The 20,219-nt window shown below is 36.0% G+C and overlaps 1 protein-coding gene and 1 pseudogene across 1 annotated transcript; one reads left to right on the top strand and one right to left on the bottom strand.

The window, feature by feature from the left end:
* Positions 1-2,026: 2,026 nt before the first annotated feature.
* On the bottom strand, positions 2,027-5,325 carry LOC127084391 (transcription factor RF2b). The gene is made up of 4 exons (XM_051024828.1): positions 4,643-5,325; positions 3,672-3,804; positions 3,007-3,091; positions 2,027-2,872 (listed from the first exon to the last, which is right to left on the bottom strand). The coding sequence occupies exons 1-4, from the start codon at positions 5,203-5,205 to the stop codon at positions 2,502-2,504; spliced, it is 1,152 nt and encodes a 383-aa protein (XP_050880785.1). The 5' UTR covers positions 5,206-5,325; the 3' UTR covers positions 2,027-2,501.
* A 12,947-nt stretch (positions 5,326-18,272) lies between these two features.
* On the top strand, positions 18,273-19,021 carry LOC127080450 (nuclear pore complex protein NUP58-like; annotated as a pseudogene).
* The last annotated feature ends 1,198 nt before the right edge of the window (positions 19,022-20,219 follow it).

Below are 20,219 nucleotides of genomic sequence, written 5' to 3'. Positions count from 1 at the left end.
CTTAATATGCTACCATAATTTATCTCAATTAGAGATAAGTCATTAACAATGAGCTTAAGTCTCTCATTGACACCAACTTTTGGGATTTAACTACTTTTCCCATTAAAGTCATATGTTGTAAATGGATTTTTAAACTAAAATTCTTAGCCAATGACACCATAGATTGATACAAGACTCGCCTTGTTTTTAAGGATTTTAACCAAATTGAAGGTCTAGACTATCATTAAACATTTAATCATGTTATTAAAATGACTATCATTAGATTTCTTCTCTCTATTGCTTCATCTCAAAATTGGTTTATTCATCAACTTGATATAAATACTTCTTTTTTGCCCAACAATGTTTTTGACAAAAACCTTGTATGTAAATTAAACATATCTATTTGTGATCTAAGGCAGGATAGTAGCAAATGGAATCATAAGTTAACATCTTTCCTTATTGGTCTAGGATATACCCGATCTAAATTTGACTATTCTTTGTTCACCAAGAAACACAATTCATGTTATACTAGTAGTATATGTTGATGATTTACCGCTTCTAGAAAATAACTTGTCTGAAATTACTTACATCAAACATGTTTTGGATAATGATTTGTGAACACTTGAATATTTCTTTGGATTTGAGATAGTTAGATCATCTCAAGGCATCTTACTATGCTAGAGAAAATATAGCTTGTGTCTTCTTCCACCCATATGGACACCAGTCACAATTTACAGTCCTACAAAGATTCTCTCTAATCCATCAAAATTTAGAAGTCTAAAGGTCTTTGCACACTAAGCCAACACCTATCAACCCCATTGGAGCATATTTACAAGTAGCTATGCGGATTCTAAGATACATCAAAGTTACACCACCAATGGAAATGCTATTCAAAATAGACTAAGACCTCATTTTAACTGGATTTACGAGTTCTGACTAAGAAGTTTGTCCTGAAACTATAACATCTACCACTGACTTTTGTTTTTACCTAGGCCCTTCCCTTATCACCTAGAAAAGTAAGAAACAACCGGTAGTATGACAATCCTCTTCAGAATCTGGGAATAGAGCCCTAGTACACATTTATTGTGACGCACAATGACTTCTATATCTCTTGTCAGACTTCTCAATCCCTCATCAGTAACACATTTATCTTTTTTTCGATAATCAAAGTGTCATACACAATACTAACAATCCAGTATTTCATAAAAGAACCAAATACATCAAAATGAACTACCACCTTGTTTGCGACAAAATTCAAGAACATATCATCCACTTTATGCCAATAGACACTAAAAGTCGAGTTGTAGACGTCTTCATTAAGCCAACTAGGATATGGTTATATCCACTCCAATTTGAAGAGAGGTGGGGGGTTAAAGTCTTTGTTATTTTTCTGTTAATTAGTTAGAGGTGGGATGTTAAAGTCTAATTAAGTTTGTTAACTTTCTGTTGATTAGTTAGAGATTAATAAGAGATTTGTTACTAGGCTACATTAACAGTATTCACTCACCTTGTACTCAATTGAATTAGAATTAATAATATATCCTTTCCTTTCAGTATTTTTCCTTTTCTAATCATGAAAAAAATAGAATATCGCGATATCTCTTAACAATCACCAATACATAAATAAACCAATTAGCATTTAGATTCAGACACATCAGAACCTTAAGTCATTCAAGAACACCCAATTACTATCCTATGTGTTTTCCTTCATCGTATTACCCAGCATCCCATTTTCAATCAATACAAGCAGTGACACGTTAAATAAGACAACTGCTAAAGAGACAATTCTGCCTTATCCTTCTTCGAGTATAGGGACCCTCCAAGTAGATTTTCAATATTAATGTCTTGTAAGACAAAAAAATAGACAAGAGTTAAAAGGTACATCACTGAACCATGAGGGGGTTGGCATTCTTATCTGCAAGACTTAAAAGACAAAGGACAACTTCTGTTAGAAAAGCCAAAATCATAGTACTTGGATGAGGTCTTTCAAAACCTTATCTTTGAACTCATGGTTGATAAAGTCATTTATTACTTAGAGCTACAAAAATAATGATAATAATAAAGCATTACTAAAAGTAGAAGTATATCTTACATATCCATTTCCGTTTTGGATAATGCATTTCACATATCCTTGAATTGGAACAATACAACAAATTACGGTTTACATATTAGTATCATGTAAATGATGATAGACATGACCATAGAGGAATCAAAAACCATCCCAACATACAAAGACACCAAGAGAAGAGAATGACCTTTCATTCCTAATATTAAAACCCACAACACGAAAATGCCGCGCTTCGACGTGATTGCGCGAACTTTTTGCAACAAAACCACAAGGGTGCTTCCCCTTTTTGGGGAGCATCCCTAAGAATAAACAATCAAGAACTAATTTTTAATCTAAATTGAATGTTTAATGAAACAGAGAACCTTCTTTATATGACTACATGTCAACACTATGGACAAATGACAAGAATGGAATACCATAAATAAGTCAGCAGGTCAAGGAGTTTAGGTTAAATTCAAAATGTAGTGCTACTCTCACTTGCAGATATTGAGGGACCTTCGGACTTCACGAGGGCGGATCCTTTGCTACTGATGTCAAGTCCCTTAAAACTACCGAGGTGATCGTTTTGCCACATCTCTGACATTTGGCGAGAATTGGTTTGTTGCAGCTGATGAGTTGGCATGTTAGATGGAGAGTGGCTGAATTGAGGATATTGTATGTTCAGGTGACCAGAAGGACCTGAATGTTGTTGTGGCATTGAAAAGAAATTTGACTCTGTGAATTGCATCGGGTGCATTCCAAGATTATAAGATTCAGAAGGGTTCATTGCTTCTCCGGTAGCAATCTTAAGCCTCTCAACTTCCTTCATCAACGCGTCATTAAGAGCTACATAAAATCAGAAACAAATTCCAACATCATTAATTAATTTAAATAAGACCATTTTAAAAACTATAATTTAAAAAATGAAAAACATGTATCTAGTTGTATTATAAGAAAGTGATTTAGTTAATAGTAGCTACCATCTCGAAGGTGTGCCTGTTGTTCCATGGCTTGCAGACGGAGCTTAAGGTCGGTATTTTCAGAACTCAGACCACTTGTGTCCCTCTAACAAATTCAACAAGTGGTGAGTAAGATTCCTATCGGCCATAAATAAGTTTTGTGCATAAAAACTGAAGTCAACAAATGGTGAAGCTCAATTGAAAACCAAGAAATATGTAGATTTAAATTACTATTTTGTGACGTGATCAAGAAATATGTCGATTTCTGTACCCAAAAAATTGATTTTGTGAAGAGAAAATAGAAATACAAGAGTATGTCCTCGGTCCAATTACCTAACCGTGATATTTTCATTGTTAAAACCAATAACAACAAAGATGGATCTCTTATTATAAATAAGTGCAATGTTTGAGGGTGAGAAGTGATTACACAAGACCAAAGAAGAATTATTTTCAGGCAATAATGTGATATCATAAGAATCCTCAGACAAAAATCCAAAGCCGCAAAAGGAAAGAAACTGCAGTATCATATCAAAATCTAACATGAAATGCAGCTCTAACAAACAAAATGGGTTAATACAAAAGAATTTCTGGGATGTTGTAACAAAGATTAGACACTAAAATTTAAGTGCTTTTATTTTGGCAGGATAAAAATACAGATATTTTTCTGGATATTAGTTGACACCAACCTGATATAATGTCAATTGAGCAGAGAGAGTTGTGGCCTCTGTTTGAAGGGTCTGAACCTTGCGCTCAAGCTCTTGTATATATCGAGCCTTTCTCTCTTTTGAACGTGCAGCAGACTGTCTATTTGCAAGAATTCTATATACATAACAACAACACTTATGAGTTTAATACTTGAAATGAATCCAAAGCAATTACTAAAATACAGTTATTGAAAATAATCTGAAACATAAGCAGCAGCATTGGCATAAACCTCAGTCATATTTCTGTCTCCCATCCCATTTGAAACACTCAACAAGCACATGAAGTTGTTAGAACACCTCTGAAAAAAGGTGTGTCCATGTCAGCGTCAGACACATGCACCGACACTTGTGATTACGTTTAATTTATTCATTTTTTCAAATTATTACTGGTGTCGCCGTGATAGTGACGGAGTCGTGTTCGGGGTGTCCGTGCTTCATAGGTCGTAAATTTCTAAATGCATTCTTCTTAGGAAATAGCAACAAAGAACTAGATTTTGAATAAACTAAACCAAAAGAGAAAGATTCTATCATTAGATTTAACATAGTTTATACATAAAACAAGAAGATTAAGCGTGATTTCGAGATCTCCAGAGTTCACAATTCACACAACCACAACAAAAACGCAATCATCAAATAACAACACCAAAATGCCAATACTAAAATTCCTATTTCAACATCAACATTCTAAAAAAGCAATTGTTCGAGATCAGATAACATTTGTTTACCAAAACAGTCATAATCAACTACCTACATTTTCAAATTTACAAATAATCATGAATCTAATAACAATGCAAAATAATTATGAATTAATAATGACAATTATATTGATTATAAAATCAACTTTAATCCAATAAGCTCTGTTTTCTAAAGCAAAATTTAAGAACAGAAAACTTGATACATTATCAAATGAAGATAAATCAATAAAAACATTTATAGCAATGATCAACGAAAACCTCTTGGCACGCTTTGGATCATGAGTCCAAAGCTCGGCGAGTTTATCCGGAGGCATAGCTTTCTTAGCATCCATGATCTCTCCCAACATACTCGTCGACGTTGTACCGTCGACGGAGCAACTATGCCTATGCCTCGTTCTCGGCGTAGTAGCTTCGTTCAGACTCTTCTCCCCGTCGTTTTGACCGCTAGTCCCCGCTCCGTTACCGTAACCGCTTTGATCCGATCCATTTCCTCCACGATTCGAACCATTACTACATCCTCCGAGCTTCTCCACGTCAATGTACGTGAAGAACAGATCGTCTTCCGATCCGATCTCCTCCAGGCTCGCGGTGGAGGAGCCTCCTCCGTTCAACGGATTTGACGGTGATAGGTCCATCATTTCGTCGGGAATGCGGTAGTTGTTCTCGGAGTGCGCTCTCCGGTGGTGATGGTAGGATTCGGCGGCGGCGGCGGCGTGTGGAGCGGCGCTGCCGCGGATGAAGGGGTTGGGAGAGGGTGTGGATGATGGGACATTGGGATTGTAGTTTGAGTTTGAAGGTGGATCTTGCAGATGTGTTGACATTCTATCCTATTCTGTTCTCTGAGGTTTTTCCGATCGAGTCTCGCAAAAACACGCTCAATCTCTCTCTTCTTTCTTCTTCCTCACGTTGCAACCAAACATTAACCATTGGCTTCTTTATTTTTATTTTTTTTTAAAAGGTATAATCTTTTTTAATAATTTAATATATTTTATTACTCCTCCTTGAAAAAATAAAGTGACCCAAATGATCAATTAAATAATAAAAAAAAATTAAAATAACCTTTAGTCCTTGGGGACTTAAATCTTCAAAACTAGATCTTATAAGAGATTGAATTCATGATCTTTACTATAAACAACAAACTTTCCATTATACCAATTTGATAGAAACATTACAACAAGAATATAGATTTCATAAGTAATTCAATATTTAATAAATTATTTAGTTTTTCAATTATTAATGATTAATTAATTTATTTCAATTATAATTGGCACTTTCAACATTTGTTTACACTAATTAATATTCATGAAATAGTAGCATGATAATGATAATCACATACATAAAATACATTAGTGCACTTGCATAGGTGTATATATATGAATAAGTGTATTTGTTTTGAAAAATACTTCACCACCATGCATACATAAAAATAAAATTGGTACTTTGAAAAACTAAGAATCTAAATTTTACTTCATAAACAAACATGAAGATGAAACTTTAATGGAAGATGATGGTGAAGATGGTGAGAAAAAGAGTAAATAATAAATTTACATGATCAAAGTATCAAAAATGATTATGATTTTAAATGATGGAGCACTAAATAAACATATATGAATACCTCATAAACAAACACATATCTTCTCATCGATCTGAAAAAATTATGGGTTTGTATGAAAGTTGGACATGAAGATATGAATCCAAATCCAAAATTAGGGACTAAAAAAAAAATAGGTTACAGAGACTAAAGTCAAAAACGCGTCAATTTATAGGGACGAAAAAATATTTAATTCAAAATTTTGGGTTTGTGTTCATATCTTCATCCCTAACCATCATACAAACCCTGAATTTTTTCAAATCCAAAATTATTCCTTGTTTATTCCTTATTTTCCCTTTTCATAAAAATGTTTTTTCACACTTTTATCAAGACCAAAGACTACCATTGTACAATAAAATCCACCATCAATTCTATTAGGTGATAAAGCTTGCAAACCCATATTCCATCATTAGAAACATCAACTAAATTAAATGAAATAGAGTAAAGTTATGTATTGAGGATTTGGAACGAAGTAAAGTTACCAAATGAATATGTAGCCATGGATGGAGGTGAAGAGGAAGAAGAAGAATACGATTTATAGGAAAGGAAGAAGAAGAAATGCAAATTGAAAAGTCAATTCATTTTTTGATTTAGGTCTTCGTATTATGTAATATATACATATGTGTTGCAAACATAAAATAAGAAATACAAGTGGTTTAGTGGAGAGGCTTCTTTGTTGTAAATACAAGGTTCATGGTTTAACCCCTCGTAGGATCATTTTTTGAAAATTTTGGCTTTTATCATTTAACAACAACAAAATTAAATAATAAATAATTAGTCTACGTGGAATTAAAAAAATAACAAAAAAAGGAAAAATCAGTTTTTTTTTGTAACGAAGAATTAACATTAAGGACTAAAATCAAACGAAATTCAACATATAGGGACTTGGACAAAAAAATACAAGGACCAAAATCAAAAACTCGCTAACTTACAGGGACCAAAAGACTATTTAAGTCACATAAAAATTTAAAATTCTACTCCCTTTGTCCCAAATTATAAGACGTTTTTGCATATTTTACGTAAATTAAGAAACATAATAATTGTTGTATAAGAAATGCAAATTATGCATGACTTTACAATATTGCTCTTTATTTATTATAGATGAAAGATAAACTAAAACAATTGCAAAAAAAATAGGAATAAATAAAAGAGGGTATGTTAGGGAAAAAAAAGTAATTAATGTTGCATTTGAATGATAAAGTGACTTATAATTTAGGACAAATATTTTTGGTAAAATGACTTATAATTTAGGACAAAGTGAGTATTACTTAATATTTGATAATTTGTAATTTGGTAAAAACAATTCTCTATCTTTCATTTATTCATTTTTTTACTCCAGGGTGAAAAATCATAAATGCTTATAGATTTCGAGATGCATCTTGGAACACATCCATATTACACACACTCAACGCTTTCGTGAGTTAATCACCACATGTTAGTCGAAAAGTTTGTTCAGAGGTGCATCTAATTCATAATAGGAAGAATTTATAGGTTAATCTCCGCAATAGCCCTTATTTAAAAAGCTCATCGAGTTTTACGAAGATGCATCATCATCTCCGTAATACATTATGTTAGTGTAAACCACAAACCAATAATAGATGCAGAATTTGGATGAAAAACATAAATTAACATAAAAAATACACAATATTTTATAGATAACCATTAACATAAATTTAACATTATATTTCATCAGGACGTGGCAACATCATTAGAATATATTCGGTCGATATGGCAATCGTCGCATATGAAGGTAACGAAAACGCAAGATAGGGTGGTTGAATTGGGTTTCTAAGATAAAAAAAACTTCTACCACCTGTTGCACCGTGAAAAATACATGAGTGTATCGCACCCTCGAAGATACAACATAGTCTCCATCAAACTTTATTTATTCCCGAACAAAATGGAAAATATCGATAAAACCCAAGAAAAGAGAAATGGGTAATCAAGTCGGTTATGCAAGGGGAAGGTATTAACACCTCTCACATCTGTTGTACTAAACGAGAATCGTTTTGATTTTTCTTTGCGCGGATGAGTGTTACTATCTAAAGGTTACTTGTGAAAGAGGAAAAATAAGTTTATTAATTACTGTGCTCGCCAAGGATTCGAATCATCATGCATACGTATTCTCATAATGCAATGAGAAAATCAGAGCTTCCTAGTTCTTTGTAGAAAATACATACGTGTTGGTTGCTTTTAGGGAATGGTGTTATAATTGTATCCTAGAAGTGTGTAGACGTTAACTGATTTTGATCCTTCTTCTGATGCTCTAAGTTTTTGGTCTGATTGTTAAGGAACGGATTATAACAATTCTTTTATGAAAAGAAAGAAAATTATTTTGAAAAGGTTTGTGTGATAAAAGAAAAAGAAAAAGTTGCTTGACTTGAATTAAAAACGAGAGAAAGTTGCTTGAAATAGGGAAAAAGTGTTGTTGGATGTTGTGAAAGTATTGTTTGGACTAAGGTTGTGTTGTTTGAACCTACATGGTAGGTGTGTTTGAGCCAAAGAGTATGGCGTTAACCAATAGATGGTATGGCCAAAGAGAAGTTGTGAGGTTTTTCCTAGATCCGGGGATCAAGACTTATAAAGGAGTGTATTTTCCTAAGCACCGGGTCTAACAAGGCAAATAACAAAGGGAATGGTTTGTATAAGCATCGAGTCTGACAAGACAAACATGAAGGAGAAATGGGATTTCTCTAAGCACAAGGTTTGACAAGGAAAACATCCATGAAAAGGGGGGTTTGCCTAAGCACGAGGTCTGACAAGACAAACAAGAAAGAAAAGGGTTTGCCTAAGCACAAGGTCTGACAAGAAAAACATGCATGAATTAGGGGTTACATAAACACAAGGTCTGACATGGCAAACATGCAGGAGAAGGGGGGTTTGCCTAAGTACGAGGTCTGACAAGGCAAACATGTAGGAGAATAAGAGTTTGCCTAAGCACGAGGTCTGACAAGGAAAACATGCATGAGAAAGGGATATTGGTTCAGAGATGGGTGTTTTACCAGGAGGTGATCAACCCAAAGAATGTATGGATGTCGAAGAGATTCTTGTGTTCGGTCCAAAGAGACAAGTGTTGTTGATGAAGATTGTTGTCGTCTGATTTATGGGGAAGAAGACTTGAAAATTATTTGATTTTAATTGCACTAAAGTCTATAGGTGAATACTTTGAACAACTGGGTCAGGTGTCCTGTATCCAAAGATTTTCAGAATGAGGATAAGAATACTCCCTTTCATTCATTCTCCACTACCTAAGGCTCGTGGCGTACATTTCACATCATAACTGACAAGTGTTGAAGAAGAATATTTTTGTTGTGGTTGAATATCCAGAGTCTTCAGACTTGAGTATGAAGCTTGAATTGACTTGAGATCCAATGTAGTGCCAATGCGAAGATGCACCCTAATAAAGTGATCAAGAGACCTATGACCACTTGAATGAATAGAGGGAAAGCATGTCAATTATAAAAGGACGAATATCAAAGTAATTAATTAGTCAAAAATAAACTTGATCAACTAATCAAAGGGGTAAACATGTCAAAGCATACACTAAGAATATAGAAATGTAAGAAATTAACAAGGATCTAAAAAATGGGATTAAATAAGTTAGCCTAATTTTTAATGAATTTCATGAAGCATTAAAGAAACTCCAATATTGAATTCAATTAAATTCTAAAAAGGGAATCTACTCTAATTAACCAAATTTGTGTGTTTTCTATGAATTAATCATGAATTAAAACGTGTATAGACATGAGCTAAAAAATGGTATAAGAAGGTGACAATAGAATTAAATAAATAATAATTATCGAATTGGAAATTAATTCTGCAGGGGTGTATAAACCAATGGGTGTGCAGCCTGGAAACTGAGGTTTTGGGCCTAAAAGATAAGGCCCAAACACAAGGAATTATTGTTGGATTCAGCATAGGTATCCTAAGAAAAACACGGGTGTATGGATGCAAAGCACAATGAGTTTATGGCCCTAAGACCAATCCGAAAATGGAAAGGTGAGGGGGGAAATTCAGCAACAAGAATTATTTCCTCTACACACCATATTTCAAGTCATCTCTCTCTCAAGAGCACCTTCACTGGAATCTTTGTTGCATCGCACCGGAGGCAGAGGAGTTGGTCGAAACAACCAAATATCACTACAAATCTACTCCTCTCAATCTCCTCTTTCTTAATTACTCACCAATTCATTCCAACACTCAACCAATTTTCAGAGTTGCATCAAGAAAGTGATGAATCCTAACCTCTAAAAACAAAATTAAATGATAGAGGAGAAGAATCAAGCCACTAAACCTTGGGGATTTGATTCTTCATTGCAAGAGTTACATTTCGGTATGAAGATTCAAGCAAACTGGGGAAGGAGAAAAATTTAACACCTGCAAGATGGAGGTTTGTCTTGGAAATTGTTTGAATATGAAGGTGATAAAGATGAAGGAAACCAGAGGTATGCTACTTTGATCCTTCAAACTCCTTCTTCTATAATAAACTTCCTCTTCTTATGAATCGACCATGTAAAATTCTGAACTGAACAATTATTGATATTGTTGTTGATTATATGAGTGTGAGAATTGTGTAGAATGTATGAGGCTTAGCTTAAATGGTGATGCACTTCAATGTGAAGCTTGCTCCAATGGTGGTAGAGAGCTTTGGTGAGGTGAAAGAGATAAATTGGGAGAGTAAAATTTTTGAGTTTGAGTGATGAGTGAATGATTGTTATGATTGTTGTTGACGATTGAAGAGTGTGGTGAGTTTATATAGATGAATTTTCCAACTATTTTGGTCAATTTTTCGGTCATCTTTGTTAGAGGTTAGGTCAGCAGTTAGTGTTATATGATTTCATGAGGAAATTGGTTACAAGAGTTAACAGTGTTAGTGAGCTGTTAAATTATTAGTTTGAACTATTATTGAAGTGTAATATAGGATGCAATTAGGGACTGTTATGGAATTTGGCTTGGCTTTATGTTAAGATTGGAGTGAGTAAGTGTAGTCCAAGTGTTGATGAATTTTAGTGTAGGAATGCTACTAGTTGTTGCTACATAATTTCATGTGTTGTTATGTGAACTATTGTAGGAATTGGAATTGGTATGAAGCATTGAAAGTGGGACTGTGATGCATCATGCAGGCTAGAATTGAAAAAAAAAATAACAGGTCCAATCGGTTACCTGTTGTTGGGTAACCAGTTATCAGAACAAAAACATGGGTTATGATATGTTGAATGAGACTGAGTAAAGCAGGTGTAACCGGTTACCATATTTTAGGTAATCGCCTACCCTGTTTTAGGTAACCGATTACCAAAATGAAAGCTTGGATTCTTTGGTATGCTAAATGGTGGGAAAACACATGTAACTGGTTACTTGTTATTGGGTAACCAGTTACCAAAATGCAAATTTGGTTTTCTACAGGTATTGATACAGGTGTAGTCGGTTACCATGTTTTAGGTAACCGGTTACCAACACGAACTTGGTTTTGCAGGGCTGATTGTCGCAACCGGATAGAGGTGACGAAACCAGACGGACTGAACAAAAGAATGCCTCTACCCTCAAAGAGAAGAAGGAAGGCAAATCAGAAGAGTCACCACCGAATTTTATTTTGGATTCCTCTATGGGAGAGGAGAGGGGAAATAGTCGATAAAATCCTCAAAATAAAAAGGTGTGCACGGGAAGTGCAAATACGAATAAAGAAATGGTCTTGCAACCGGGACTTGGGTTCAAAAGTCAGTTACACAAGGGGGAGGTATTAACACCCCTCACGTTCATGGTACTCCATGGGAACCTTTGGGTTATCTACATATGTGGGTATTTATCTCGCTTATTTCTATTTACTCTTATTTGCAAAAATGAGTGTGAAATAGAGGGTTTTGAGATTTTTATTATTGTGCTCACAAAGGATAATTGTCTTATAAACATGTCCCTCTATAGTGGTGTCATGATACCTGTCGCACCTCGAAAAAATGGGGATACGACTTCAAAGCGAAGCGCGATCGCACGCTCGCAATGATGGAATGAACAGAGTCGCCACCGAACTTTATTTATTCCTAAAAAGGAAAGGGGAAATATCGATAAAACCCAAGACAAAACGACAATGATTATTGGTCGTCGCAACCAAATTAGGGTTCGGGAGTCGATTACGCAAGGGGAAGGTATTAGCACCCCTCACGTCCGTTGTACTCAACGGGAACCATTAGTGCAGTTGTGTGCACTAGTGTTAGTTTGAAATGTTAGGCTTTTCGAATTATTAGGTGGGAAAGAAAGAATAGAAGAGAGAAGAAATGTTTTTGGATTTTTGGACGAAGGACTAAACCTAAGTTTTTTATTAGTGGGCCTGACAAGATTTACAAATCCTGCTCCTACGTATCTCAAAAGAGAAATCAAGGCTTACGTAGTTCTGGGTAGAAAAATGTTTGTTTGTTGGTCGATTTTAGCGAAAGCTATATTGTATTAATCGACGAAAACATCGTTTTACCCAAAACAGATGAGGAGTGGACGCATACCACACATCGAACGGATTTATAAATCTACATTCGGAAAAGCGTCATCTATCTCTACTCAACAATCGTGGCCGAAACATTGTTTTGCATCACCTTAAGACAATATATCTTTCATTTATGAAAAAAGGTTTTTTGATTAGTCGCACGGCGGCGAGAAAAGAGTTTGATTGGTTGGATGTATTTTGAGCGATGGCGAGAACTTGGATGAGCGAGATATACATCTCGAATCCTAGTATCAGGAGTGCGTGGTATACACCACGTTCCATTTCCATCTTTATTAGCAAAAGTGTTTAATAAAGATTAGGTATTTTAGGTTTGATTGAGAAAGGGTTTGAAGAAACCGTATTGACAATTTTAGACGATGACGAGAGCTAAGATAGGCGAGGCATACGTCTCGAATCTTAATCTTAGGAGTGCACGGTATACACCATGTTCCATTTCCATCTTTATTGGAAAAGTGTTAAATAAGAATTAGGTATCTTGAGTTTTGTTGTGAAAATGACTTGACACTAGATCAAGTATTGATGGACGTTTAAGAGAAATTTGAATGAGTGTTTGAGTGAAATCAAAGTGGATGAATTTGGATGATGGCGAAAGCTAGGATTGGCGAGATATACATCTCGAATCCTAGTCTCAGGAGTGCGTGGTATACACCACGTTCCACTTCCATCTTATTGAAAAGGTCTTAACTATAAATTAATATTTTTTGAGTTTTTATTAGAGAAAATGGCTTGACGTTGAATCAAGCGTTTGATGAAAGTTTGAAAGAAATGGAATAGAATAGGAGGGAGAAATGAATTGATTTTGAAATTCTAGTTATCAGACTTTAGATGTCACACGGGTTGTTATGACATCCAATTCTGCACAGACAAGAATTATGCAGAACTTAAAAGTAAGTGCAGTAAATAACACAAGTAATTGTTTACCCAGTTCAGTCCAACATGACCTACATCTGGGGGCTACCAAGCCAGGGAGGAAATCCACTATCAGTAGTATTAATTCAAAGCTAAACTCACCCGTTTACAACTTGTCACTTAATCCCTACCCAATGCAATTTCAATCTTACACTAAGATCAGAGTTCCTACTCACTCCCCCTCAATCACCTCAGTGATTACTACCTTTAATCAATATTAAAGACAACTTTGAAGTCACACTTCAAACAACTCTTGATTGTGCTTTACAGCTTTAATCAAGATACACAGCACTCACGCTTAAAAGCTTTGAGCGACACAACACTTACAACTCAATGAACACCCTATGCCAAAGCAATCATCTACGTGATAATGGCTTGGCTTACAAGATATGTCTAATACAAGACTCACAAAAATACAACAGTGAAGTATGATGGACACACTAAATCTTCACGCCTCAAATCCCCAGTTCTGAATAAAGGAACGACTTCCTTTTGTATTGCAGTACTTGGGCCTTTGCACTTGTATTCTCCTGAATTTATGGTCACGCGAGTTCCCCTAAATTCCACATCTAGGTTACTAACAAATAGGCTATTTGTTAGGTTCATTAAATGTAGCTTGGTTGTTGATTTCTTGGATTTTCTCTCAGCTGTTGAATCCCTAAAGAATAGCCTGAGAAAAAGCTGAAACAGAAAACTGAACAACCTACAATATAGCATATGCTGTCAGGAATGAATGTCACGACATTCAGCTTGACATCAAGGATCATATGCTAAGTCTGTTTTTCCAGAAAACAGACTGTACAATTTCGCTGACCTGTACATGACCAAAATGACCATTCTACAGTAACAGCGTACATTAATAAATGTCAAAGTATCCAATTTGACATTTACACATTTGGCCTAAAGTTAGTTCTGTTATCCTCTTAAAGAACAAACTAAGAAACATACTGAAGTGTACCAAAACACCACTCTGTCTATTGTTCAGTATATGCTGTCAATGATGAATGTCATAACATCCAGTTTGACATTCAGTCAGTAGGCCTTATGCCAGGTCTGGTATTTCCTTGATAACCAGACTGGAAATAAATACTAAGTTCTAACAGAACACAAGCTGTTCTATTCCTTAGTATCTGCTGACAGGAATGAATGTCACAATATCCAGTTTGACATTCAATAAATCATGTATTAGCTAATCCTGCAGTAACTACTCAAGTGTGTCATGATATCAGTCAAGACATCAGAGTACAATTAGATATTCTAACCTACAATGCAGTCACACATACACACCATGTCATGACATCAGTCAAGACATTAGAATCCAGCTAGTGTTTTACCATATAATGCAGCCAATTAAACACCTACAAACTCCCCCTTTACCAAATTTTTGGCTAAAACACTTTGATCCCCATAACAGAGTTCATAGCAGCGGAATCACACATCTGGCAGGAAATAAACCTAGCTAATACACTCAGAGCAGCAGCACACTCACACACATGGAAGTTAAGTAAAACTTCACATAACAGCACACATACAGAAGTTAAATAAAAACTTCTAATTGCAGCACACATCAGTTGCAGGGGAGGGAATCTTCGAATCTGTCATGAACGTCTGTTTTTAACAGACCAATCCAATCTGTTGTCTGGGGTATCACCACTGTTACTCCCCTTTTTTGTCAGAAATGTTGCCAAAGCCAACAACAGAAACAAATGACAGACTTACAGACTTGGTTTTACTTCACAGTTTCAACCAAGTTGGCACTAACTTGATCTTGCTTCACAGCTTTGATCAAGTAATCACCCACTTTTGCTTTACTGTTGGTACAACCATATCAGATGCCATGACTTTGTTTCTGACATCCAGAACCACTCCTGCATGAACAGCGTCCTTGAATTCCTGCAGGTGCATAGGCCTTCTCACGTTAGGGTGTCTGTTTACCCTCTTGTTGCCACACCTGTTGCAATGGTATAGCTATGATCTGTTGACCAATCAGAACATAGTTGTCATACCCCGATTTTGGTCCTGAAATTTTTTCATTTTTTTTTATTTTTTATTTGGCACTTGGCCTAAAGTTCATTTGCATACATTCATTCCCAAGTCCATATTTTTGTTACACATTAGTCATTGTCTAGGCCTTTTTGATCATGGTGTTTTTTGATTATAAAATGGATTTTAATTATTTAACTTTTTTTAATTTTCAATTGGATTTTAATTTCGAATTAAGTTTAATTCCAAATTTCAATTTAATTTTAATTGTTATTTTTACTAATAATTCAAACTCTATTTGATTTTACTTTTCAAATAAATGTTAGAATTGATGTCAAAGTAATTTTAACAAATTATGAATTAATTTGATTTTAATTTGGTTTTTTACGGATTTTTTATTATTATTTAAATTGATATTTAGATTAGTCTTAGATTATTTCTAAAAATCCATTTTATAACCAAACATGATCCATTTTCCATCCATAGTTCATCCCAAATCAAAATAGCACATACACACATTTCATAACATTCAATAATATTTAGCTTTCAAGCATTTCCAAAAAAAACCATATTTCACCAAGTAAAAGCATCCTAATTACAAACCGTGACTCATTCAAACCAAACTCATTCAAACCAAAGCCATTGCTTCATTTCACGGACCTTTGATTACAATGTTTGAAACGAAATGCAAAATTCAAACCAACACATTAACATTTCAAAGTTGCTACAACCTTGGGCAATTCCCGAAATTACAGCGGATTCTCATTTGTTACATCCAATTTTCAAATTCACAAAATAGAACCTTCATGACAATACAACACACAAAAAGCTAACACAAATAATCCTAAATCTAGCAACTTTGCCGCCTACCAAATTCAGAGCTACTAATCATAACCATGGCCATGCTCAACAAGCCGTTTACGAGCCAAAACCAGTTTGCAATGCATCAATCTAATCAACCACGAGCCTATCATAAATTCTGCTCTATTCAGGAAGCCAACATGCTGCAGAACAACATTGCCCACTAGTTGTATGCTGCTGCCGGTCTGCAATGCGTAACAACCAGATCAAGACCGCAAAGATGGCATAATCTGCAACAAAGCAAGGAAATGTTTCGTCTGAGCATGAGATAGAAATGGAAAAAGAAGATGAAGAAGAACTTCAGCTACCTAATGAGTTGCTTACTGTGCGGGACGACAATAGAAGGCTAATGCAAGACATAGATTGTGGAGGATTGTGCGGTTCGAGATGCGATATACATTCAAAGCCTAACTTGTGTAACAGATCATGTGGAACTTGTTGTGTGAGGTGCAAGTGTGTTCCACCTGGTACTTCTGGTAACAGGGAGCTTTGTGGGGCTTGTTACACCGATATGACCAACCATAACCTGCAAAAGAAACACATCAAACCAGAACAAATTTGCAATTTTGAGCCGATTGTGATTAAGAATGCACAGATGCCCCTTGGTCCCACTTCCATTTTATGCACGGGAGCAAGCGAATGCCGGGTACAGCTATTACAAAATCTGTCGTTACTAATGAACCTGGTGGTAGGAAGAGGGATGAGATCTTTGTTGATGTAATTGAGAAAATTAGTGTAACATTCAATTCTAGTGGATATATACTTACTAGTGAGATTGATGGAACCATTCAAATGAAGAGCTATCTTACTGGTAACCTGGAGATTCCGACGGCCTCGCTGTTTCGACAAGCAGCATTTGTCAAATGCAATCTCTGATGCTGTTAACCATGGGCTATGTCGTGAATGTACTCATGTGTAACGTAACCTCTGCACAAGTAATATCAAATCAAGTGGAAAGCCATTGTTTTGTTGATGCAGCCATTGTTTCTGCAAAACTTCAGCATCACAACGGTCCATTAATCCAAGATTAGCAATCAATTCCGGTCGAAACCATGCAAACACCAATGCGTCATCATCATCAAATATTTGGTGCATATCGGAAAGGAAAAACAGAAGATGACTACAGCAGAAAGTGAGAAAAAAGAAATGTGAAATCAATGGAAAACAGTGGATGCTTTGCAGATAAATTAAGCTAGAAACACTTACCGAATCGACTTGACAGTTGATTCAGTTGCGGAGTGAAGCTCTTGCAGAGTTGCAGAATCGATCTCATGTTGCAGAATCGATCTCATGTTGCAGAAGTTACAGAATCGATTCTTGTTGCTGAATGAGGATTGGAAGATGGAATTTGAAGGGTGAAGAGGGTTGAAGAATTAACTTGGAGAGTGAAGAGGACGTGAAAACTGCCAAAAAAAGGGATTGGTTCTTATTCCGGTTCTGTTAGCAGTAGCCGTCATCCAATGGTTGCAGAATTGGAGAGGTTTCAATTCTGGAAGATTGGTTCAATTCCGATGTTCTCCCGAGTCATGTCCGAAAGAGCTTTTTTCTTATCTTCTGTTCTGGCCGTTCTTTTTGCTCATTTGTAAATTCGCTTTGGAATTTAGCATTCAATTCTGTTGTGGATTTCTCGTTTTGAGGCTGGGAGTTGGGTTCAAAATTGTTGTGGAAGAATCCCCAAATAATTATGCTATCGGTTGGCCGTATTGTTGCAGTTCCAGGTTCTTGACTTAGGACTGCTTCCTGATTTCGTCTGTTCAACACTTGAGGATGTTGTCCATAGTTTGGCATTTGCGAAAGTGAAGTTAGCAGCTGGTTATTTAATTGCAATCCATTTGTCGACACGAAACTAGGAGCTTCATAGTTGTTTGTTACTTGAGCTCCATCTAAAGGGCAACATTTCCTTTTGTCTTGCATCCAGAGGGTTTCTAGAATTCCCAACTTGACAAACCTGCGGTGGAAAGAAATGAAGAAGAATGAGGTTTGTAAGAAGAGAAAGACCAAGGTTGCTTCAGAAGATAATGCCTACTTACAAGTTTTGACAATCAAAGAGAATGCTCAGACGGAGTTGGCTAAAGATTCTTCAACTACAGCAGCAACAACCAACATCTACATCTATAGTACCCGTTTTTGATTTCTACAGTGGTCTTCCAAAGAAACCATCACCCTCTTTACAGCAAACAATTCTTCGATTTGAGAAATATCTTGGCGAATGTCATCAGTGGATTCAAGAGTTAGAGCAGCTGCTTCTCCTAGAATCTTAAAAAAAAACGCTTCTAATAATGGTTCCTCGTTATTGCAGTCTCTTCCCAAAGTCATGACAAATGTGCATGACTTTTTTGTTCACGTGGCTGCAAAGGTGGAGAGCATTCATCAGTACATGGAATCTATGAAATCAGCATACCTAGCTGATCAACGCCGCCGAGGGGAGGTGAATGATCCATTTCTAGAGGCTGACCAGCGAGAAACTGCAAGACCAGAAGCTGCATCAAAAAGAGTTCATCCTACATTGCATTTACCTGCAAATTCACAACCCTCAACTCAAGTTGCTGGGTTGTTTTCCAGTTCAGGAACTCAAAGAGCATTGACCGCCCAACAGACTGCTGCAACAACTTCATCTTTGTCAACAGGGAGTGGTTTGTCTCTTTTTAGCACGCCGACATTAACTCCCTCTCTGTTCGGTAATAATACTCCATTGTTTAGTTCAACTCCGGCTGCAAATTCACTCTTTTCAACTCCGTTTGCTTCAGTACACCATGTTGCCTTAACCAACAGATGCAAACTAATCCTGCATTTACAATAATCAAACATGTTAGTGATGCGAACAAAATCCAAGTCATGACTAAAACAGTAAACCAAAACCACACCATTGCCATGAGCTTGCGTCAACCGGATAATGAACCATTGATGAGAGCACTGTCAAAGCTGATCTACCTTAGCAATCCCGACCTGGTCTTATTTGTTGGAGAAGCACTTGTTGGCAATGATGCAGTTGATCAACTTTCAAAGTTCAAACAGAAACTGGCTGATCTCACCTCATCCGCTACCCCAAAGTTTCACTGCAGTAAAACACAAAGGAGTTAGCATTGGCAACAGTAAAATTTCAAATTTCAGAAGGATATCCCAATTTGGCATCCAGACAAAACAATTGGAGAAAGCATGGTTCAGATTACCTTTCCAAGGCCAAGCATCAAAGAAGGTAGTCCAATTCTGAGCATCAAAAAGCGCTTATGGAAATTTCCCTTTTTTGAGCTCCATCGTACCAATTGAAAACCCTAATCTGTGAGCATAAAAGGGGAGGCGAATCGTTTCAGAAGGGGGGACGAAAAATTTAAGAGAAGAAGAAAACGGCGAAAAATTCCACTAAGAACCTGAATTCGGAAATCAAAAAGAAATCGATTGAGGGAGGCGAAGTGGAAAGGGTCGATCGTTATCCGAGCTGTCGTCGCCGTCGAAGGTCCGAAGGTGAGTTCCCTGTTTTATGTTTCAGCCATGATCTTTGGTATGTGAGAGAGGGTTTTGGTGAGAGGAACGGGAGACGCTGAGAGTTGAGGGAGAGCGATGGAGATGTTGAGAGTTGAGAGGGAGCGAGACTGAGAGAAGAAAGGCGATTGAGAGCGTTTCTTTTTGAAGCAGATTGGGTTTCCATTTTCTTTTTTTCTTTTTTTAATTTATTTTTTAAACGAGGATAAACATTGGAAACCATTAAGTTTTTTTATGATTAAACTTTCTAGGTTTTCATTTCTTAATGTTTTCATTTAATATACTACATTAACATATGTTTTGATTCCCAATCTCTCATGCCTCTAGAACCCAACAGCCAAGCGGCTGGGTTTAATTAGGGCAGTCCAACAGTTTTTCTTTTTATTAGTTTTTTTATTTTAATTCTTTTTTAATTTATCTTGGCTTATATATCTAAATTAGTGTTAAAATAATAGCTAGTCATAGGTGGTCTGGTGGAGAAGGGTGGTTTCTATGATCTTTAGTGGAGTGGGTTCGAT

Source organism: Lathyrus oleraceus, chromosome 5, assembly GCF_024323335.1.
Source record: "Lathyrus oleraceus cultivar Zhongwan6 chromosome 5, CAAS_Psat_ZW6_1.0, whole genome shotgun sequence".
Classification (NCBI taxonomy): Eukaryota; Viridiplantae; Streptophyta; class Magnoliopsida; order Fabales; family Fabaceae; genus Lathyrus; species Lathyrus oleraceus.
Note: the sequence above shows the minus strand (reverse complement) of the source record. Positions and strands in the feature narration are given on the sequence as shown.

What these genes read in the sequence shown, in the direction of transcription:
- LOC127084391 (XM_051024828.1), bottom strand. Translation starts at nt 5,205, where the DNA reads ATGTCAACACATCTGCAAGATCCACCTTCAAACTCAAACTACAATCCC. An exon ending in CTCAATTGACATTATATCAG is followed by an intron (nt 3,092 to 3,671) that starts GTTGGTGTCAAC and finishes TGAATTTGTTAG; the next exon opens with AGGGACACAAGTGGTCTGAG. An exon ending in ACAGGCACACCTTCGAGATG is followed by an intron (nt 2,873 to 3,006) that starts GTAGCTACTATT and finishes GATTTTATGTAG; the next exon opens with CTCTTAATGACGCGTTGATG.